Raw genomic sequence first — 24460 nt, forward strand, 5'->3', positions numbered from 1 at the left:
AAACAAAGGGAAATATGTATTAGGGGATTAATTAACTATTTAACACTTACATTTGATGCATTCAAAGTTTCACTATTTGATTCTCCTGATTGCTGTTGCAGTAATGCAGGAAATTCGGCCACAACATTATCTGAAAATAAATACCAATGCTTATAACTTTATTTAATAAATTGTCATTTATTATTATTAACTGCTTTATTACTGTTTAGTTTTGATCGAGTATAATTAGATAAACAAATTTACCTTCGACAGGGACATTAAAATCAGCATCGCTGTCAACAGGATTTGAGAGAGGCGTAAATTGCTCGGGGATTAAGGAGAAAATTTGTTGCGTAATTGGTGGCATTGGACACTCGATATCGGCACATATTCCTCCTCCAGTACTCATCCGTGCTCGCTTATTTGATGCCACATCTTTTCTTGCTTTTTGTTTTAAATTTTTCCAAAAAACTTTCAAGTTTTTTGTGTCCCGTTTACTAACCTCCGGAAACTTATTAAATTCTTCGGTTAGAATTTGCCACGTTTCATTTTTTTTCTTTAAGGATATGGCATTCGTCTCCTTTGATTCGATTATATTTTTGTATTTTTCGATTAATTCCATTAAATACTCTGTTTCTCGATGAGAAAAATCGGGTTGTCGACTTCGTTTTTTGTTGTCTGCCATGTTTGTATCTAAGCGCGTATTACGTCTTTCCGAAATATCCAATCGAGTAACGTGTAAGAAAATTTTTTAGTAACGCTGGTGTCGAGATTATCGGATTCACTAATCCTGTTCTTAATATCTCGGGATTTACTAATCCTTCGCTAAAATTTGTTGGTGAAATCCTCGCGTCAGTAATCTCGGTATTAGTCTAATCGCTGGATTTACAAATACCACGATTAGGCAATGTTGGTGAAATACCCTGTAAATAGACTGTTAATAATTAATAACGTAGATAATATTCTAGCACGCCGTTTCTCAATTAGTTTTTTTTTACCTTGGTTAGATATTAGTATCGGTTATAGTATAAATTATTGTACACGATTTGGAAATAAGCCAGATAGATGGAGGAATTGATACATGTCTCAGGGCCTCACAGGAGGGCCCCGATTCATGGCGTGTTCGTGCTCAGGAACTTCCTCTTGTGTAACTTATTGTTTAAACAGAGAAAGAGTTAAACAGAAACAAAATATTAAGATTATTATTAATTTTTTTAGTATTATTCTCGTGCAAACTAAATAAAACAATTAAGGTTTTATTAATTAATAATATACAATTACTTCGATCTTATTAATAGGAAAAATCAAAATAATATTTTAAGTTTAACTGGCAACACTTTCACGTTAATATTGATTACGTCAATTTCAAAATGGAGGAATACGCACGTGAACCGTGGTAAGAAAAATTTAAATTTTGAATGAAGTAATATTTAATAAGCGAAATATCTTAATAAATGCGTAAAGTTAATCACGAAACAAATTCGTACGATAAGCGATATTTTATTATATTAATTTAAGTTACTTTACGATAGATATTTGAAAATTCAACTCTCTATAAATAATTCATTACTTTTGTCTTCGATTTTATATTGTGCATTACAATTAACATGATATTTTTTATTAATTATTTGGTTATTACCATACCGGTTATTATTTTATAATTATTTTTTTTTATCAGAGTGAGTGCCTAAGATCGTAAATTTGTACCTGTGTTACATCATATCAAAAGATCAATGTGATTTGCTGACAAATTTTAAATTTACCGCTAATATCACGTCGGTTTTTGTATTTTATCCGAAATATTAATAACTTTTCATCAGTGTTTTAATAAAATACAGTCAAATAAGCTAATAATAACAATGGATGATTATTAATTAATCTTAATAATCACCTCTAAATGCTGTTTCTTTATCATCATCATCCTTCTACAATCCATTGAAAGATATAGGTCTCTCAGTGAATTTTATTACAGTATGTATTATTCAACAAAAAAATAATTATACAGTAATACCTCGACTTACGCTACCCCGACTTACGCGATTTTCAAATCTCATCAATTTGTCTTTTGTTTGAGCGCCACGCAACTATTGGTTACTCATTTCCCCCACACTATTGTTCAGCTTACATGTTCGGACGTGTCGTGCGGAATCGACACATAGCTACAATTTATTTTGTGTTATTTATTTCTGTATTTGTTATATATATGGAGACTCGAGAGACTCTGTGGTGATTTCTTGTAACCGTGAACGAATCAAAAGACGAGATAAGATTAACGAGAACATTTATTAGCTTACATCCGACTTGGATTTTACACAAATTGCGAAATTATACCCCGACTTATGTGAATTTGACTTACGCGGTTATTGCTCGGTCCCACTTATCGCATAAGTTCAGGGTATTACTGTACTGGAAACATATTACTATAATTTGTCCTAGTAGAATTTTAAGAATGTCCAATGTAACTTATATTTTTGGCTTCTTCATAAGTAATAGTACATGTCTATCACTAGAGATAGTACAATGTGTTTTAAATAGGCACCATAATTTTGATGCCATGTTTGAAATGGGAAACACAATTATTTCAATGTGCATTGATGCTAATATTCCTGTTTAATTGCATTAAGAGGATTTATTAGATATGGGGAAATATAATTTTTCTCAAATTTAAACACTAATCAGATCTGAAATATTACTTTGAGAATGGGTTAGGTTCTCGAGATTTTGTCGTAAGTCAAAAACTAAGCTAGAAAGTACATTTGTACACAGAATAACTACTTATTGTTAGTGTTTGATCCTCCAATGTAGTTAATAGACAATACACAATAGAAATAGGCCTACATTAATTGTTTATTACTGACCAACACTGACTTCAATGCCACCCTATGAGTGGCAAGAGAACTTCACAAAATTTAAATTTTAGACAGTCAAATTGTTCATAAATAGGGGAGCACCTTTATTCAATTCTCAAATACTTAGTGAACTTAATTATAACTTATTTAGTCAATAATTTTATGTAATATTTATTATTTAACTTGCTTTATTTATTTCTATATATTAATAAATTAATAGAGTAAAAAGAATTTGAAATGAAACTTTAAACTGTATTTTGATTTTGAATTTTACAGTACCTTTTTTTTAGTACTCTTATCTTAACTACAATAGATTAATCAATGATTGTTCTCATTTTCACATACTACAGATTTTTATTTATGAAAAGAAGCATTCGAACAAATACAGGATCTAGCCTGCTTTTTTTTTTCTTGACAAATCAAACCAGAGGGTGCTGAAGTTGGCACCATGAGTAAGCAGTGTTGTTATATCTAAATTAATTGTTCTGAAAGCAAAGATTGCTTGGATATCTGGGTAGGTGTAACTGGCAATGCATTTGCACAGTCAGTAAGCAGAAGTTGCAGGTCTGAGTCCCACTCTGTGCTGATTCTCATCTTAGCAAGCCTTTTTAGCCTTTTGTTTTTTGAACAAATGAAATGTGTAGAATGTTTCTTTATTAATACTAAGCAACCTTAAAGCTTTTATTTTCTGTTGGTAAAAGTAACATTTAATTTTATAGGAGTAGGAATCACTATAGGTCCTAAGTTTCTCTGGGCCTGGGAAAAATCCTCAGATTTCCTCTTCTAAATGGCCCTGATAACAGACCATATATTTGGTTTTGTTTATATTGATCAAGACATTCCTTTTAGTTTTTAACAAGACTTCCATCTACTTCAAACATAACATTATTGGCATATGTAAGATTAAGGATGGCAAGGTGGATGGCTTTTTTTGTCTCTCAATAAACATTCTTACTGAAAACACTGTCTGTTGTTCTGTAACTCTTCTCTTTACAAAGCTTTTGTTTTTTGTAACTAGGATTTTTTCAATAACTTTTATGCCTTGTGCATAAACATCACCTCACAAACCTTATTTATAGCTAAAGCCAAACAATTGCTGAATTATTAGGCTATAATATGACTATATAATTAAATACTGAATAGGATGTCATGGTGTATGTAGCTCACTTAACACAATTTAACCTACTTGATGTAACATAACTAGTCTTTATTCAAGCACAGCTTTACACACATGTAGCCTTGCCGATTTTTGGCTTTGTTGTTATCTGGATGAGTGTATACTTTCTGCTAGGTAGTGCTTTAGTGGCAGTTACAATCTTTTTTATGATAATTTTTTTCAAAGTTTGACCATTTTACAGTTTATTATGAATATAATTAATTTTATGAATTAATTCCAGTCCTTGGCGAATTATTGATGACTGTGGAGGTGCCTTCACAATGGGGGCTATTGGAGGTGCTGTCTTTCAGAGTATAAAGGGATTTAGGAATGCACCATCGGTAAATATATTTTTTATAATTTAAGATTATAGATACTATTTATATCAATGATTTTAAGTCTTTTTACTTGTTACTCTTTAGTTTTATAAAGCATTTTCACTTTTTATCTTTTATAACTGAAGTAAATTTAATTCTTTGTTTTATATAACTTATTGGTAGTTAACTAAGGAAAACATACATAATTATACTAAAATAATTATTCTAACAGAGCTCAAATAGTAAGGAAAATACAACTAATGAATAAAATCAAATATTTTTGAATTAATAAACTTAGTTTGTGTTTAGGAATTCTAATAATAATACAAAAAAGAACATTTTACTTAAACTGAATCTGTCAAATTTTGTCATTTTTGGCAAATAATATTTAAAATGTTTGTGTGCAAGAAATATTACAAGTAAAAAATAGTTGAATTATTTTTTAAAAATTTTCATATGTAAATTATATAAAACACAAAATAATAAATAGATAACAAATTAAATAACATTGAAACATACAGGGTCCATACAGACCTGGAAAATCAGGGATTAAGACTTTTAGCAGAAAAAGACAGGAAATCTGTCTGTCATTCTTGCTCCTTTTTGATCCAAACACATCTTTAACCCTTCGGGGAACGCGCTTTTCAGGATCTCACAAGAGGGCGCATCGCGGCAATTGCACCGCATATGTAATATTACTTGATTTAAGTCAATAATTAATTATCGTTATGAAAATATGATTCAGATATACCAGAAAACTATTTTTATGGCATTTTAATAAACAAATTGTTTATAAAATATTTAGATAATAAAAATAGTCACTATATATTCATAAGATGTTCACCTTCACACATGGCACATATAATCACTATATTCCGATTCTTCTTGCAAATATTTCTACTCATTTCTGACAAATTGATTTTTTCCTATTGTTTTTGAGTATGCCACAAATAAAACAAATTCTAGGTTTTTTCCGCTACTTTGGATTGCTCTTTGTTTCCCTTATATTTTTGAAAAATATAAACTAATATAAATTTAAAAATTTATAGAAACTTACAATAGTGTTAATTTAATGTATTTATTTAATAAACTTGCAAATATTGACTTACTTTATTAAAAAAATTAAACACATATATATAAACGTATACTGATATTTTAGTTACATGACAGGGCGCGTAGCGGCAGTTACAACACAAATTAGGTACGACTTGATTCAAAGTCCAGTAACAGCTAAACGGTTAGCATAACTGACCCGATTTCAAAGATAAATTGTAACTTGTAATATGAAGAGAAAATACTATGACGTATTTCCACAATAATTAAGTACAATGTCAAACAAACAAATTTATTATTATTTTGCGGCAATTTGCCGCGGGCACGCCCACCGAAGTGTTAAATTCAGTTTGGTATAGGTTTATGAAAACTAAAGTGACCAAACAAATGGCAAGATTTGTTGCGCTTATATCTTGTAAACTATAAATGATAATCTAATGATTTAAATTCTGTTGGATAGGAGGTTTACATCTGTATTTAAAATGGTGGGTAGTGGGGGTGTTCAGGGGGGAGGGGGGTAGCAATTGTACGTGAACACCGAAAATGGCAATGAGGCATGGTGTTTGGGCAGCAAAACTTTGGATCGCAAAGAAGTAGGACATTGAAATTTGTGTTGATTTGTACAGAATGACAGGATCTGCAATATTATTTAGCAATAATAATCGATAAAATAGAATTTGTAAAGTTATAGGCTGATAACTAGTCGGGTTGAAGAAGATTTTCATAATATCAAAGAAATTGCAATGGAAATACAAACAGAAATGTAAGAGATATATATCATTGGAAAGAAAAATTTAAAAGGAATTAGAAAAGCCCAAAATAACCAATGCTGAACGATGCAGATTGTACAGAGAGCATAAGAAAACCCAGCCTGTCAACTTCGACTTGAATATTTCGAGTGTGCCACAGCCTTAACCAATAGATATTGACTTGAAATGTGATTACCACTCAGAACATTATTCCTTTACATCTTATCCTTCCTCTAATAACACAAAGATGAATTCACACCGTAAACAATTGTGATTGTGTCCCGTACACAACCCTCCCAACTTTTTTGACCTGCACAATGTTTGGTTAACTTATTGCTGCCAGTTGATGACATGAGAGGAGACAAAAAAAACTCAGCCAATTTAGCAATATTGTGTATGGGACATTTTGGATCGTGTAACGGATCTCACACAATTTATGTATTTTTATTTGTTGTATTCTTCGATGCTAGCCACATACTGTATGTGTAGCTAATAATCCTGCCAATTTTGATGGATTGATGAGTTGTGATATATCTTCTCTCAAACTGAAAATTTTTGTCTTCAGATGGCCTGTGGAATTTTGGAAAGCCACATTTTTTAGAGGTATACCAAAATATTGCCATAGAGTTAAAGTCAGGTTTTCAAGAACACCACCAACAATCATCCACTTTACTGCCAAAACTCCACCACTCCCACTATAAGTTTCAGGGAGAGATGGGAAGATATGTAATGACCTTGAATGGGTCTGTGCTGGACCAAAAATAGCACACACTTTTTTCTGTTCAAATTATTTTGAATTTACCACTTCCTCGCTTTGAGAAAATTTGATTTTACGACACACCACGTGTCTTTTTTCTTATTTAAATAAAATTTACAAATTAATTTAAATTAAATCGCAAATTTTTTATTTGACATAGAAATGACATAGCTAATTACATAATCAATTTTACTCTAAGGTTTTTGTAAATGAATAAAGTGTGTTTTAATAAAAAAATTTATATAATTGTGTACAAAATGGGCTTACATAGACTTGGCTGAATCTTATAGTATAATCGAGATGGGTTGATGATGATATTAATAATAAGTGCAGAGCCCAAATGGTTAGGAGTTGAAAGTTGAAATTTGATACATGGTAAGTCATGAGAACATACACTAAGAAGGGATTTCTTGAAATTTTACCCGCACGGAGAGGGATAGGATTAAGGCTTGCCGCAAAGAACTCGGCTTCCATTATACTATTTTAGATGTGATTTTTTTGTGTTTTTGATTGCATTTTAATAGGGTATGCCATGAGAATACACATTAAGAAGGGATTTTATGAAATTCCCACTGTGGGAGAGGGAGAGGGGGGTTAAAGATTACCCCCAAAGAACTCAGCTTCTACTGTACTATTTTAGATGTCTTTCTTGAATTTATGCAGGAAATCGAACATATTTTTAGACTTTTCTAAAAATTCTCAATGATATTTAGTGTTCCATCGTATATAAAGTTGACATGGGGAGTGCATGCGCATAAGTTCACTTTATTTGATCTCTTCGTCTTAATGCTCGAATTAATATTTATGAATGATTCGGGAAGATCCGGCTTATTTTTTGAATTTAGTAAACCCGAAGAAGAACCCAGAAGGGGGTTACGAAAATGTTTGTTATGTATCATTTAGTGGTACTACACACCGGTTAGTTGTTGCCGTGAATCTTAATTATCATTATCCCAGTGCGGTGAGCAGATATCTAAACTGATTTTACTTTCCTGGTTGTTATGTATATAAAACAGGAAAGTATTGGAATCATGTCAAATTTGACCCATTGAATTTTTTTGCAAATCATCACATTTTGAGACCTCCCAAAACCAAAAATGTGAAAAAATTCCATGTGCCTGACTGTGTGTTGGTATATATTTCATTTAATATCTCAGCATGGAGTAAAGATTAACAAACAAAATTTGGATTGATAACTTATACAAAACAGTATGTCCTACATGGCAGCATCTGTGGGCAGAAGGAATCTTTGTACACACTTCCAGCTCACAAATGATCTGTCTGGAGTGGACATGTGTTGTTTACAAAATGGCAGCAAGATGATTTCATTGAATGCTTGCCATGGAAAACAGTTATCTACATTGCATTACCAAAACTTTTTACAGGCAAAAGACATGCCATATTTAAAAGAAATGTCAGCAGTTTTTCACAATACAAATAGTAAAATTTTATCATGAAATAAAAGATGATCCAGCTTTTTTTCTATGGAAGCCTGAGCAGTGGAAGCAGCAATGAAACTTGCTTGGTAGCTGCTTCCTGCGTGCACATGTAGAAGTATCATCTGGTGGTTGCTGCATGCTAAATGCAATTACTCTGGACATACACATTCACTTGCATTGGTTTTTTTCTGCTCTTCTCAGTAGTGTGTTAATGCATGTGGTCGCTGGACACTACCATATAGGATGTACTGTACAGTACCTTAAGAGGCATTGCTATTAAATTTTGGTGGTTAAAAGTCGGGGTGATGATCTCGAGCGGGATCAAACTTATGACATTTACAATTTGAAAAAAAAAAACCCAACTCAGCCCTTAGAACTAAGCCTTTTGCCTTTTTACAATAATTAATAATGTATAATTTATTTTAAAATAAAATCTAATGACATATAGTGACACATGTAATTTTATTTTAAATAATTATTAACCAAAATTAAAAATAAGAAAAAATTAAATAAAAATATGCATATAGTAGATTTAGATTTTGTTCTAAGAAATTTTTATACAAAGTGGGTGAAGCCTGGAACAATTTTTAGCAAATAGAGTCTGACAAAAGAGCATGTTGCAAATTTCTTGTTTAAGTCAGGAAAGTTATTTAGCTCATTGCTGGATTTTTAGTGAATAAATGGTGACACGAATAGAACTAAAAGTACTAGTAACTCTCTTTAATAGGATTTGATACATTTCAGCTAATTCTATGATAGACCATGGGTATATCTATCACTAAGATCATTCTTAAACCTGAAAAGATACTGCTGATTGTAATTTTAAATTTTTTAGTTAGATTAAGAATTTTATAAGTTAGCTTGAAAAAAAAAATTGTTGAATGTAGGTACTGTACATACATACATATATTCTTATTTATTTTAACAACCTGGTAGAAGAATATGCTTTATTTTGTTTTAAAAAAATTAAAATATTAAAAATGGAGATAGAATATGAACTAAATTTTAATTAATATTTAAATGTCTATATTTAATTAAAATTGAATATTTTGAAAAGGTTAGTTTGTGTGTGATCAAAGGTTACTTGTAAAGATTGTTTTTATAGAAAATGATAAATGTACAGTTACATGCCCAATCTAATTTTTTTTTTTGTTATGTTATTTAACATAATTATTTTTTACTAAAAGGCTAATTTTATTTATTTTTTTTTAAATAAATAAATATATTTATTTACATGTATATGTATTTATTATATAGGGTGTAAACAGACGTTTACTTGGAAGTTTAGCAGCAGTGAAGAGCAGGGCTCCTGTAATAGGAGGTAATTATAATTTGCTTATTTGTCATTTTTTGTTATAAATTATTAGAAAATGCTCCAAATTAAGTATAGTTATTTTAAAATTTGAAATCAGTTCTTTCCAAATCACTGAATGCTGTAACAATTTGATGGATTTGTGATATTTTGACTGATTTCAAGAACATTGAAAAATTATGTGGAAAAAATGTTTATGATAATATTTTGCAATAACTTTTCTTTCATGTTAACATTAAACAATACTTGTTTAGTAATACAGTGAAACCTCCATTAACAGACACCTCTATTTAATGGGCATTTTTACAACCCCCAGACCCTTCAAATAGGACATCTATAATATTTACCTGTAAATAGCAGACACTATATAACAGACCCCATCATCCTTAACCTACCTTACAGAAACACAAAAGTCCTGCCTTCAATATTCTGAAAGAATTAATTACATACAAAATATTTTAAAACTAAAACAAAGAATCAGTTCAAATACTCTTTCAGAGGATGAATTTTGACCGTAAGCATCAAGTAAAGACTGGCGTAAAATAGGAATAGCGCAGGTTGTAAAAATTGAACAATGTTCATTGTATGTTAGATAAGACTAATCTGGTTAAGTTGTCAATTACCATTTATCATCATACATATTAATTTTATTATATTATTGTCTTATTGTTGGAATTAAAGTTACAGTACCAAGAAATCATAAACTTTTCCAAAGTTATTCATTCATTCAACAAGATCTGTAGTATAGTAGTAATGAAAAGGAAACAGTTTTAAGGTTAAGACAAAAGTGTTTATTTGGTGAAAGTTCAAAGATCACGTTACGAAGGCAGTTTGCCAACCACTTTAAAATGTAGGAATATATTTGGTTTTCTCACATTTATGACATCATTCATGATTGTAACAGCTTTGTGGTAAGTAATTTTTAATAAATCATTTATTGATAAAAGCAAAAATGTTTGAAAAATTATTCTTACTCAATAACTAAAGTAGACAAATCACTATATCAATTTTTATTTGTCACTTAGATCATAAATGATGTTATAAATGCAATACTGAATACAGTAATACCTCAACTTACGCGAACCTGGAGTTATGCGATTTTCAAATCTCGTCGATTCATCTTTTGTTTGAGCGCCACGCAACTCTTGATTACTCACTCCTTCCACACTATTCCACACTATTGTTCAGCTTACATGTTCAAACATGTTGCGCGGAATTGACGCACAGCTACAATTTATTTTGTGTTATTTATTTCTGTGTTTGTTATATCTATGGAGACTTGAGAGACTCTATGTGGTGATTTCTTGTAACCGTGAACAAATCAAATGACAAGATAAGATTAATGAGAACATTTATTTGCTTACATACATCCAACTTGGATTTTACACAAATTGCGAAATTATATCCCTACTTACGCGAATTCGACTTACGCGGTTATCGCTCGGTCCACCTATCACGTAAGTTCGGGGTATTACTGTACATTACTTCCTAACTCGACATTTGAACTATCATTGTCAAAACTAACCTTCATCCACCCTTCTTTTCATAATAACAGTTTCATTTTTCTTTTTTGTTACTTCCACTCAGTAGTTTTTTGATGAATTAATAATTAATTTATGTTTACATTTTGTCATAGTTTTTATGTCCCATTTAATTAAAGTATCCTATACAATTGTTTTCTATTTAAAATTCAATTAATATATGATTTTTACAGCTGAAAAGATAAAGAATATACTGTATATGTATATGCTGTGTATAGTTTTTGGTATTTTCATATTCCTAATGCAAATTTGATGTTTTCATAATCCATTGTTTTCTTCACTTTATAATGACCAGGTTAAAATACAATATGGCCTCTGGCATGTACTGTACCAGTACCTATAAATTGTGGACAAACTTCTTTGCCCCAATGATGTCTACTATTTGGAGGTGATACTGTATTTTGAATAAGCACTACTACTGATGAAACTGGATTTAGCATCAAATTTTTTTTAAAGGTGGAATATGTGAAAAAATCATATTAATGAGATAATGTCATGTAAAAAATCTCTGAAAGTACTGACCTACTTTTTTTTCTCATGCAGTTGGGTGGTGAGAGATAGGAACTAACATATTAGGAATATGAAAAATTCTTGAGTATCTTTTGCCCAGGCCCACCAATAGCCAAGTGGTCTTTGTACCCTGAACACGGGGAGTTTGATCGAGGGTTTGGATGGGCTGGCCACGTGGAGTTTTCCAGGTTTTCTCCACCTTTGTAATGCCTAAATAGGGGCCAGTTTTCCTTAAAAATACCTCCTGGAAGGCATCCTCCTAGGCAGATTGCCTAAGTGTTGCATTGCCATAACTTAACAAACAAATTTTTGCCCACCTAAATTTGATCCTGGGTCCCCAGAGTGGTAGATAAATGCCTTGGAATCCTGTTGTCTTAATCTTAATGTCATCTATATTTCATTTAAAGAAATTGATTTAAATGAAATCTGTTATTATATAGGAATTGAATTTGCATTTTTTTATCAAGATAAAATTTAATTCCCATTTTGGACTAAATATATTTTTGTATCTTGCTTTTATTTTTTTATTTTTTTTTTGAATAGAATTGTAATTTATAAACTAAGATTTATTATTTGAGTTCTTTTCCTGTCTAGATGCTAGACATTTTTGGTCAACCAATGAAACAAGTTATTTATGAATTTTGAAAAATACAAGAATTACTTCATAATTTTTGTATTTTTCTTTTCTTGGTTAAAGATTATTAAAAAAAAAAAACAATAAATTAGAGATAAGATAGTTACTTCATTCTTCTCGTGTATTTCTGCAGTTTTCCACAAACTAGAAATACTCTTTTCACATAAAATTATTTTGGTATTTGAAGAAGTTGGATTTTCAACTTGTTAATAATCTGTATTGTCATCATTAGTACAACTATCAACATAGTTTTTTCTTTAATAATAATAATTGGTACATAATTACATACACAATAAGAATATTTTTTTGAAAAGTTAAAAGTATATACGCCTATGCTTTGTTAGTTATTTTATAAAGGAACAACTTCTTAGAAATGACTTGATTATTTATTGGACTGCTTGTGGATACACGATATTTTTTGTTTTTCCGTCTGGTGCGTACACGAATAAATCAGAAGGTTTTCTGACTCATGAGCTGGCTACATACAGTTGTCCATGCGAGGAGCATGGATTCTCCAAATTTAGCCCACACACTTGCAGCGATTGTCAGAAGTGCAATATTCCCCATTTTTACATTTTCTTTTTAATCCTTTATAATTTTAATTATTTAATTGCTCCTTCCTCTCTTCCTTGACATGTGAAATTTCTGATAGTTGGATAATAAACCATTTTATTGTAATTTGTCTTTTTAAATTATTTTGAGTCGATATTAAAATTTGGAAAAGGGGGATCCCTAGATCGGTAAAATAGGCGAATTTCCTCCTACAACTTCATTTGTTGTTCAGGATACAGTTAAGGTTTTAACAAAGTTTGAGTGAATACGTAATTAGCAAAAAAAAAAAAGTTGAAATAAAGTGATTAAGCAAAAATTATTACAAATATCGTAAATAACAGTTCACAAATACATATATAGAGATATTTTTTGGAGGGGGGAAATGGTCTTCACAATTTGAAATTGATCGAACACACAGTGAAATGCTCGTATACACTCGCTCCATCTATCGTAGGATAAATGTACTATGCCAGAAACCTTCGCAGGAGTGTATTAAAAAACTTCCCAAAGCTTCATGGCAATCGGATAAATGCTGTGGTAATGCATGAAGGACAGACACACAGACATACATTCATTTTTATATATATATAGATAAAATAAAGAAATTAATTGTAATTAAAAATATTTTAATAAATTTGTTTAATTTTTTAAAAGGTAACAAATAATGACCTTTACAGATGATTTATTGATTAAAGATATTAGTATAATAATATAAATGATAATAATAATACATATTGAATTTAAAAAATTAGACATTGAAAATCATTTTGAATCATTGCAATAATAGAAGACAAATAAAACATTAAATCATTATTTTTATGCTTTTTATTTCTGTTCTCTTAGCTAAAGTTTTATATTAAAAACATAATAAAAGAATAAAATTATAATGTATAAGAAAAAAATTTTCTTTTAGGCAACTTTGCAGTTTGGGGAGGATTATTTTCCACAATCGACTGTTCATTAGTTCATATCAGGAAAAAGGAAGATCCATGGAATTCCATTACTAGTGGGGCTTTAACAGGAGCTATATTGGCAGTACGAAGTATGTAATTTGTTTGACTCTTAATTTATTTTTAATATAAGCATGTAAATTAAAATTTTAAAGTTTAAAACCATATTTTGTAGAAAAAGCAATTTAGTTAGTTAGTTAAAGTAATCTTTGGAACTTGAATTAATTTTTATAATGAAATTAAGTATCATTTTTAAAACATTCTTGGTTTTGTGAATTAATAAACAGAAGTCTTTTTGTAACAATTCTGATCAATGAGAAGAGTATAATAAAATTTCATATTGAAGTTTCTGCAGCTTTATAACTTTTTTCTGCAATGTATGCAGCCAAAATTGTCATGAAGAATGAGATGTGTTAACTGTACAGAATTTTTGTCATTTGTTTAATTTTGATAGCATCTTTCTGCTTTAGGGTTAGTTGTACAAGTTATAACATCAAGATTAAATGCACTTTAATTTACAGAATTCTCCCTTTGGGATACTCTGCCAAGTAAGTTAACATACTGATTTCAGGTGGTTACAAGTTTATTCTGTAGATTAGCAAAGAAACAAGAATTGTGACCAGCTCCAATTCTGATGTGAATAACCTTTATTTAGAATACCTAAAGGAAGTTTATCCTAATATTTTCAAGGAAGATCAGATTTTATAATGTTGTATAGCAATTATAAGTTTTCAGAATTGATTCCAATTTAAAAAGCTAGAGAGTTAAATGAATCTTGGTTTATAATGAGAAATGATAACACAGGTCTGCAAAAAAATTTTTTCCAGCTGTATGGAATATTCTTGCTGAATTATATGTTTTAAAGATTACAGATTCTAAAAATGACTTCCGTTACATCCCATCACGTAAAGGTTTTTTGCAAAATAAAAACAAAGTTTTGATAAAACTCTTATTTATTACAATGAACTAAATATATTATATTTTCTTACAACTAATCAACAAATTGTTTCTGATACACAATTTTAGGTCTGCTCTTTTTTCTTATGAAACCTTTTCTTCTTTTTGATGCTTCTCCAAATGCATTTCCAATTTCCTTCTCTGGTTTCTCGATTGAGCATCCAACAGTAGTCAGCTAACATATTGACATTCCATTTTCCTTGGTAACGTCTCTCGATATCACTGACATCCTGGTGAAATCTTTCACCCTGTTCTTCATTGTAGGCTTCCAAGTTTTCAGGAAAATAGTCAATATGGGAGTGTAAGAAATGAACTTTTAAGCTCATCTTGCATCCTTGAGCTTCATACGCTACTGCCAGCATGCATTGTACTGTACAATGGTTTTGTAGTCATGGTCCTTAGTATTCCCCAAAAACTTATGCACTACATTCTTGAAAGAGTCCCATGCTTCTTTTTCCTTTTCTTCCATTGTTTCAAAAAATCTGCTTTGTCTTGATCTCCAATTTCAATTTGAAATATGCAAAATAAACTTTCTTCACAAACTCACCTATGTTTCTTTGTTGACTTTTCACTGTGTATTCACCACAAACTTAACAGAAGCTATCGGGAGAAATTACACAACCTCTGTGAGCCATATTCCAGAAATAAAAATACAAGCACAGTAGCATTCAAATGTTGGATATAAACTGAGTGTGGCATTAGATGGCCAGCGAGATACTGAACTTATTTAGCTTGTTGAAACATGATCTAATCCAACGACAGGTTGTTTATATTTATTCCTAGTATCCCAGATAACATGTTGAAACATACTTATCCTCACCAATAATATTACTCACTATCAACTTTTAACCTGTTTCTATACAATCGTGCTTTCTCCTAATGTTAAAAGTACTTAATCCATCTCCTCCTACAATCACTCTTTTCAACCATTAACATTTTTATTTATTTATTACCAGCTATAATTGATAGAATTAATGTGAGAAGTCTTTGTTTTAAGGCTATTTTTTAAATAAAAAAAAAAGAATAATACTAAATTTTAAGTTCACTAGAAATTTTACACTAAATACAAACAAAAACTTGAGTGTAACAAAAAAATTGACGAAATGGAATTTTTTTCGTATTTTTTTCGTTTTTACCAAGTTGAAATCTGTAAGAAAATGTATAAAAATCCTATGCAGTTTTTTACTTGCAGACCTGTATAGTTTAATATTAATTATTTATATTAGTTTAATATAGTTTATTTATCAATTTTTTGTTTCATAATTAAAGGTTATCTTTTTATTAATTACTGTCGTATTAACTAAAATCAGACATATTATGTACAAAGCTTAAAATTGATGATTGCTTCAAAGATTTCACTTTCATATTTCTCAAATTTCCACTTAAATAATAAGACTTTCAACACATTGAGTACTTTACTTCATTTCCTTCAGAAAGCCTGACTAATGTATCTATTGCCTCTTGAGCTTCAGAAATTGTCTGCATTGGTTTTGGTCCTATTCACTTATCTCATTCATCACCACCGCCACCACTACCACCATCATCTTTATTCAGCACAGCTTCCACGATGTCACTTCTCAGTATTAATATCACTAGCTACCAAATTGTCATCAACTTGTAAAAATTTATCAATGTCATTATTAAAATTTTTAATGTTATTGCATTGCATTCAGATAAAGGTATGTCACTTTCTTTATTTTCATCATCATCATCTGACATTGAAATTTCATTTGTATTTAATTTCAGGTTTTTTGAACAATTTGTTATGGTTGTTAAAATAGCATTGCTCTATCATCATTTAACAAGTTTATGGCATCCAGTATCAATATAAATGCATTAAACTTCTGTTCTCTTTGATGGATTGAATGCAAAACTATAAATCTTTTATAAAATCCTTTCAGGATTTTATAAAAGATTTACAGTTTTGCATTTAAACTTTCGATAGGTTGTAAAATTGATGTGACATTGAGAGGCAGAAATACTATCTTGATATTGGACAAATTTTCAATCTGGAGATGAGCTGGACAGTTATCAACTAACAATAAAATTTGTTTTTCTTTTTGGGTAGTTCCTAATTCCAATCACTTAGGTACTGCCAAAAAATATCCAAAGTCATCCAGGCTTTTTTTTTTGTTCATAGTATAATCTACATTTTTAAAACTCTGAGGTTTTAAAAATGTATTTAATGATTTAAGATAATAATAAGATAACTAACAGTTTCTGTTAGTTATCTTCTTATTGGTTCCTGTCAATTTGCACATACAAGCACTATCAAGTGATTCTTTGATTTCTTTCCATCAACATTTTCCTCCTTTGAACTTAAATGTATAGTCAGGCATCAGATTATAAAAAAGTCTCATTTCATCAACATCATAGATATCTTTGTCATTAAAATCTTTTCTCACTTCTGCCCAAACACTGTCAATCCATTCATTTCTGATTACTGGATCAGAAGATCGAGATTCTCCACTATTTTTGAATAAATGATGTTATGCATATTTTTGAATTGATCCAGCCAACCGCTGTTGCATACAAAATCATTGCATCCAAATCATCTAGCAAATTTTTCTGCTTGAGCCTTTGAGATAATCTGTCTATTGAAAATCCAACACTTCTTTGTGTGCTAACCATTGAAACAGTGCTTCATCGATGTGTGCACACTCACACTTTCTAAATTTTTTTGTTTCGGTTATATTTTTCTCCAGCCCTGATAGGTAGACATCTTTATTTTTCCATGACGTCAATACTGTCGAAGAAGACAAAGAGTACTTTCTTTTCACACACTTTGACATTTTTAGTATCATTTTGTAACTCTTGGAATAATATCCCCTTTTTCATACACCAAGAAACATTTTCTTTTATTCACAGACACCTTTCTCGTACAAGGGTTCATTTCTAAGTAGAGTATATGGTAATTTTACAATTGTAGTAACAATTAGATTAGCTTCCAGTCCTACTCTGCTAATTTGTCAAGAAAGACAGAGGCAGTCTCTAAAAAAGGAAGTTAAGTGATAAATAGTTTTATAACCTGCATGGATTAGAGGCCTAAGTAATCCTTTCAGTTTTATCTCTTCCAAGAATTTGGTACTGCATTTCCTACTTGAAACAATTAAGAACATTCACGTGTTTGCATAGCTACCAAAAATTTGCTCTTTATATCCACAAAGTATGCTTGTTATAAAAGTACGAAAATAAGCATAAATTAAAATTGTTATGATGTTTCACTCATTATAACTGTGAACTCGTTACATCTGTGTTCATTATAACTAAGTTTGACTGTATATTAAATGTATTTACTATTAACTTTACATTAAGTTTTTATGTTTATAATTTAAATTTCATTATTTATAGATGGTGCAGGTGCAATGGTAGGATCTGCAATTATAGGTAAGAAAACTTTTTGCAGTACTTTGACAATACCTTATTTTTGTATATTTGCATCTAGCTGAATTCTTTTTGATTATACTGTATGTATAATCAAACAACTTAATGAACTTTAAAATATCTTATTACTTACATGTTCTTAGAGCAGAGTGTTATCATTCAATTCTAAGTTAGATAGTTATTTGAAAAATTTCAAACTTCATAAGATATTTTTTGTAATTAGACTCATTGGAATAAAAAAATTTAAATTCAGAATTTAGCTGCTTGAACATTATATCCGGGTTATAGAAAAGATACCTAATTCAATTGTCATAACTGAACTTACTAAAGAAATTACTATTTACTTCAATGAGGAAAATATCAGTTTTATATTAAAAATAAATTTAACTGATATTGATTCATTAGTAAACACTATAAATTCATAAAATATTAAATTTATTTTTAATGAATAATTATTCCAGGTGGTGTTCTTCTAGCACTAATTGAAGGTGTTGGAATTTTATTTACTCGTTATTCTGCAGAGCATTTTAAACCCTGTAAGTTTTAATTTATTAATAATCATCGTATATTTCCGCAGATAAAATGACCTTCAGATAAGACTAGATATAAATTTCCATCAAAGTTTTATAGTTTTAGCATATATCTGTCCTATAAGACGACCCCCAAACTATCAACGGCCTATGAATTAGTTTAGATCAGCAATCATCATCTGGATAATAATACTGTATAGCATGTACGGAATTATGTCCTATTTGTAATTTTTCGAATGAACAAATTTTTTTCTTGCATCTGGCAGCACTGCCTTGCTATTGTTGCAAGCATTTGCACTGATTCAGGCAATGACCTTGACTATTCACAAAAACATCGTATGGGCTATTCTATTTTATGGACATACCCTACTCTCTACTAGTAAATAATTATGGTTTTTCCGTTTTTTTTATAATTATTTTAATTTTAAAAAAAATTTGATTGAAATTTATACATCTGTCCTATAAGATGACCCTGGATTTTTTGGGCCTTTTTTATGATTCAACTATTATCTTATCTGTGGAAATACTGTATTTAGTAGTTATTCTATTTATTTGATAGATAATTCTTAAATAAATAGTCCTTTGTTCTAATTTTTGATTTAAAACTTTCTTAATTCCGGGATTCCTTGGGGTCTGCACATATGATTCTTGATTACCACACATTCCTATCTGTTGCCTTCTCTCATTTGAGATTGCACACCTTCACTTCCTCTACTTTTGTGTTCTTAGTTACCTTACTGACATACTCCTTGTCTTGTACCTCCATGCACCTACATCACCTTAATCTGATTTAACTTTAACTCTCTCCCCAACCACTTCATTTCTGATATCCTTCCATGTTTTTCCATTCATCAGCTCCACCATACATAGATAGGACACACAACAAAACAGTGGTGCAACCATTCAATTGATTTAGCATTTTCTTATCACATAGAGAGAGACAAGCTGGGTGCTGCTCTATCCTCTTCCACTGCATTGTAGATGTGTGATATTCAGGGTTCCTGTGCATCTGGAAAGTCAGGAAATTTGTTTGCTGACAGTATGGCTGACCAAGTGTAGCTGTTTGCAGACAGCAAGAAGTATTGTGATACAATGCAACTTACTGCAGAATATTTTCAGGATCCAAAATTTCACCCAAACATACAATAATATCAATTGTTACTTTTAAATTTTAAAACTGCTGTATTATGTAGTATTATAAGTTTGAGAAAAATTTTTTTTTGAAATTATTAGATTTTGTTACATTATTAACTATCTCNTACCCTACTCTCTACTAGTAAATAATTATGGTTTTTCCGTTTTTTTTATAATTATTTTAATTTTAAAAAAAATTTGATTGAAATTTATACATCTGTCCTATAAGATGACCCTGGATTTTTTGGGGCTTTTTTTATGATTCAACTATCATCTTATCTGCAGAAATATACTGTATTTAGTAGTTATTCTATTTATTTGATAGATAATTCTTAAATAAATAGTCCTTTGTTCTAATTTTTGATTTAAAACTTTCTTAATTCTGGGATTCCTTGGGGTCTGCACATATGATTCTTGATTACCACACATTCCTATCTGTTGCCTTCTCTCATTTGAGATTGCACACCTTCACTTCCTCTACTTTTGTGTTCTTAGTTACCTTACTGACATACTCCTTGTCTTGTACCTCCATGCACCTACATCACCTTAATCTGATTTAACTTTAACTCTCTCCCCGACCACTTCATTTCTGATATCCTTCCATGTTTTTCCATTCATCAGCTCCACCATACATAGATAGGACACACAACAAAACAGTGGTGCAACCATTCAATTGATTTAGCATTTTCTTATCACATAGAGAGAGACAAGCTGGGTGCTGCTCTATCCTCTTCCACTGCATTGTAGATGTGTGATATTCAGGGTTCCTGTGCATCTGGAAAGTCAGGAAATTTGTTTGCTGACAGTATGGCTGACCAAGTGTAGCTGTTTGCAGACAGCAAGAAGTATTGTGATACAATGCAACTTACTGCAGAATATTTTCAGGATCCAAAATTTCACCCAAACATACAATAATATCAATTGTTACTTTTAAATTTTAAAACTGCTGTATTATGTAGTATTATAAGTTTGAGAAAAATTTTTTGTTGAAATTATTAGATATTGTTACATTATTAACTATCTCTCACAATTTACACTTTCAGTTTGAGGGCAGGTGAAAGAAAATGATAAATAACACCATTTGAATTAATATTATCATATTAATAATTTTGATCACATAACAAAATTTATGATTTCTGAAACTTTTTTCCCAGTTAATAAATCTTCCAAACTATAAAATATTAATAAAGGGACAAATTTAATAAATTTATACTTTTGTACATAGAATGTACAAAATTTTTTTATAATAATTAATGGCTTTTTTCAAAACCCTTTAGTTTTACAATTATGGGTTAATAAAATAAATTATTCTTATTTAATAAAACATGCCATAATTCTGTCTTTCTTATTTTACTAATTCATCAATTATAAAAAATATATAGCTGTTAATTAGAAAAAATAACCGGTTAAAAAGTTGGAGAAGCAAAAGTGTGTGTGCTTAGTAAGTCAAGTGATGTTTTATTTTGTTAATGCACTATATCATGAGGGTCGTGGAATTTAAAACAAAAATTTGAGTAGAAATTCTGGATATTTGAATTTTTTGCTCCTTAGAAAATTAAATAAATGGCCATTATCATTCCTATCATAATTGGAGTTAGACAATATAAAATGATCAGTTCCATTAATATTAAATAATTGTGAAATTTACATTTATGTCGTCAAATTTATATTGTGGCGTAGTAAACACTAGTATTATGTTTTATTCCAAAGACATATGGCACTTTGGAATAAAACACAATACTAGTGTTTACTACGCCACGGTTTCAAAAAACAAATTTATATTGCATTACTATGAGAAAAATGTAACAAATGAATCATACATTTTAGGTTTAAGTTTCTTATTGAAAAGTAGACATGTAAATAAAAATATGTATTATCATTTATTTTCAGTTGATCCCCAGATGTCCGATCCCTCACAATTATCTTCACCCATAGGAAATGCACCTAATTATCAATGATGTACAGTATTGTATGTTTGTAATGTGTAATTAAGTTTTATCTTAATTTGATATATAGTGTATAATTGTTAAAGGAGACCAATTTATTTCATAAATAAACAGTATAGAAATTATTTATTTGTTAACAAATTATCATATACATATATAGTTCATGTAAAAAAAAATAAGGCTTAGTGGTTTTGATACATTCTTTCTTGTGCTTTAGTCTTCTCTCTGTTAAAAATAGAACTTACAGTTACTTTACTCATCTGAAAATTAAATTTCATAGGTCATCTTAAAAGACTTACATCCCAATCAAAGTGATTTTTTTTTTATATTTGAATTTAATTATTAGAAGAAAACATTGTTATCAGTAATCATTTGAAGATCTAAAAATTATGAATGTTAAACGATAAACTTGTGTTGACTTAATCTGAGATATATTTTTTCAAGGAAACATGTAATCAGAATAAATTTTAAAGTAAAAAAGCCAGTTTTTGTATTATAAGTAATTATTTCTTCAATGAATAGTAAATTTTCTGATGAAATTCAAAGGAAATATTTCAGGAAGACTATTAACTTATAGTCTAATTATCGTAAGTTGGCACCTACTGTAAACAAACTAAGAAACATCCCCTTTGATAGACATGGGTTTAAACCAATAAACAATTAGAAATTGTGTTGCATCTCGTTCATTCAGAAAAAAATTCCTGAATTTGAGATTTGTAAATGATTTTTAAGAATTGCTGGAGAATTTATTTGTTTTATTTTTATATCTATTTAATAAAATAAAAATTCTGAAGTATCTTCACAGCTATGTTCAACTACACAATTATAAATATATTTTGTGTAAGTCTTAATAATAATATATATTTAATATTAATTTTTGACAAACTATATTTAAATGATGGAAGTAATTTAAATGGCTATGTCAAAATGTTAAAGTAGGCTATAATAATCTAAGTAGTAGATATGTATTATATCAATGGTGCAGTTTTTTATATAATATTTATGGCTAGATATGTAGATGATATAATAATATATGACAAAGAAATGACTAATGAAAATATAATATACAACTATGCAAACACACTAAGCAATAAACTTAAATTTGAAAGTGAAATAGAAATTAATTATCTAGACATAACTATACTGGGAAAAAAACACTCTCAATATAAAACCAGCAATGTAGATAAGATTCTTAATTATAAATCGTATAGTCCTATAACAATAAAAAGAAATAATTTTATAACAGCACTTTCAAAAATATGAAACAGAACATCTAAGGCAGAAGAAAGAGAAGAACAAAAAAATAAGATAATAAATACCTTTATCTTGAACGACTACCCAAACAGATTACTAAAAAAGTGGACAACTACATATATAAAAAACAGATTCAATGTTAAATACAAAAATGAGAAAACTACACACAGGTATACCTCAACTTATGTCATTTCTGATTATACATTGTTTGTCAAAAAAAGTATATGGAAAAATAAAAATCAAGTTTAAGTTATTTTATTCGACTTTACGTCTGTCCGCCACAAATATTGAAGTGGTAATATCACTAGAAAAGTGTTTAAAGCACATAAAATCATATTAAAATATATACATTTACAAGTATGTACTGTATTTACAGTACATGCATTCGTAAATTTAGATAAATTTTAGTTTTTAATATAGTACAGAAAAAAGTAATTTGTTTGTAAGCTTAAAATAGATCCTTATTAACCATATATTATTAAAAATGCATTAATAAATAAAATACAGAACCAGGAAATGGTAATTTATGGTTTAGCCTAGTGAGAAGTAGATAAGGAGACAAGTAAATTCGACTTACGTCACCTCTCCTGGAACCAATTACCGATGTAAGGCGAGGTATACCTGTATACATCATTCCCCTATATTAAGGGAACATTTTTATATTTTTCAAAAGTTTTCAGAAAGCATGGTATTACACTAGCAGCCAAATTAAAAAATAAAATTAAAAACAACTTATCACACTAACCTTTTTTTTGCTGAAATAGTTCTATTGAAAAATTATCTCAGCAAAAAAAAGGAAGGTGTAGTGTGATAAAAACAACGTTAATACAAATAAGATAAAAAAATAACGAAATACTAAACCAAACAGGTGTAATATATGAGATAAAATGTACATGTAAAAATCCAGCAATATACTGCAAGGTCTCATTTTATGCGGATTTTTTTAATGCGATTTTGAAGTTGTGCGGTTTGTATTTCATCCAAAATTTTTTTGGACAAACATACATATAGGCTTGTTTAGGAAGCCCGCGTATAGACAGTCTCCAAAAATCGTGGGATGCTCAAAGCTCACTCCATTTGTTCCACTGACATATAACCTTTATGGATGTAAAGGACAGCTAGATCTACCTTAATCGCTTTAGTTCCTAGCAATTTTTGATATAAATGTAATTAAACATAAAAAATACTTAAAACTAAAAAAAACGAAAGAAATGCGTTAATTTTGAAGAAAAAGCTTCAAAGTTTAACTTCCTTTGTCTCGCCCTTCTGTGAAATTTAACACCGATGAGTCATTGTTTACACATCTGGATGACCTTGAACACAGCTGGAGTTGGATTTCCCGGGGCATTCTCATAGACGTCGCGGGAGGACAAGGGTTTAAAGTAGGGTGAAGCTGGCCGTATATTTTTTAATATTTTTAAAAAATTTGGAGACTTAAAAAACATTCCAAAAATTCA

General features: G+C 29.7%; 2 protein-coding genes across 2 annotated transcripts; one reads left to right on the forward strand and one right to left on the reverse strand.

Moving 5' to 3' along the window:
* Positions 1–35: 35 nt before the first annotated feature.
* On the reverse strand, positions 36–894 carry LOC111623633 (myb/SANT-like DNA-binding domain-containing protein 3). Its single transcript, XM_023366297.1, has 2 exons — positions 244–894; positions 36–130 (listed from the first exon to the last, which is right to left on the reverse strand). Exons 1-2 carry the CDS (start codon positions 662–664, stop codon positions 36–38), a joined length of 516 nt encoding a protein of 171 aa, XP_023222065.1. The 5' UTR covers positions 665–894.
* A 403-nt stretch (positions 895–1297) lies between these two features.
* LOC111623779 (mitochondrial import inner membrane translocase subunit Tim17-B-like) lies at positions 1298–22766 on the forward strand. The gene is made up of 7 exons (XM_023366483.1): positions 1298–1375; positions 4226–4325; positions 9557–9620; positions 13762–13890; positions 18107–18142; positions 18601–18675; positions 21694–22766. The coding sequence occupies exons 1-7, from the start codon at positions 1350–1352 to the stop codon at positions 21759–21761; spliced, it is 498 nt and encodes a 165-aa protein (XP_023222251.1). The 5' UTR covers positions 1298–1349; the 3' UTR covers positions 21762–22766.
* Positions 22767–24460: the final 1694 nt, after the last annotated feature.

This window comes from Centruroides sculpturatus, unplaced genomic scaffold (genome assembly GCF_000671375.1).
Source record: "Centruroides sculpturatus isolate CEXI.00-Female unplaced genomic scaffold, Cexi_2.0 scaffold49, whole genome shotgun sequence".
NCBI lineage: Eukaryota > Metazoa > Arthropoda > Arachnida > Scorpiones > Buthidae > Centruroides > Centruroides sculpturatus.

Bases quoted from the DNA above. Each gene is read 5' to 3' on its own strand.
- LOC111623779 (XM_023366483.1), top strand. From the start codon at position 1,350: ATGGAGGAATACGCACGTGAACCGTG. The intron at 4,326-9,556 runs GTAAATATATTT...TTTATTATATAG, and splicing joins GATTTAGGAATGCACCATCG to GGTGTAAACAGACGTTTACT. The intron at 18,676-21,693 runs GTAAGTTTTAAT...ATTTATTTTCAG, and splicing joins TGCAGAGCATTTTAAACCCT to TTGATCCCCAGATGTCCGAT.
- LOC111623633 (XM_023366297.1), bottom strand. From the start codon at position 664: ATGGCAGACAACAAAAAACGAAGTCGACAACCCGATTTTTCTCATCGA. The intron at 131-243 runs GTAAATTTGTTT...ATTTATTTTCAG, and splicing joins TTTTAATGTCCCTGTCGAAG to ATAATGTTGTGGCCGAATTT.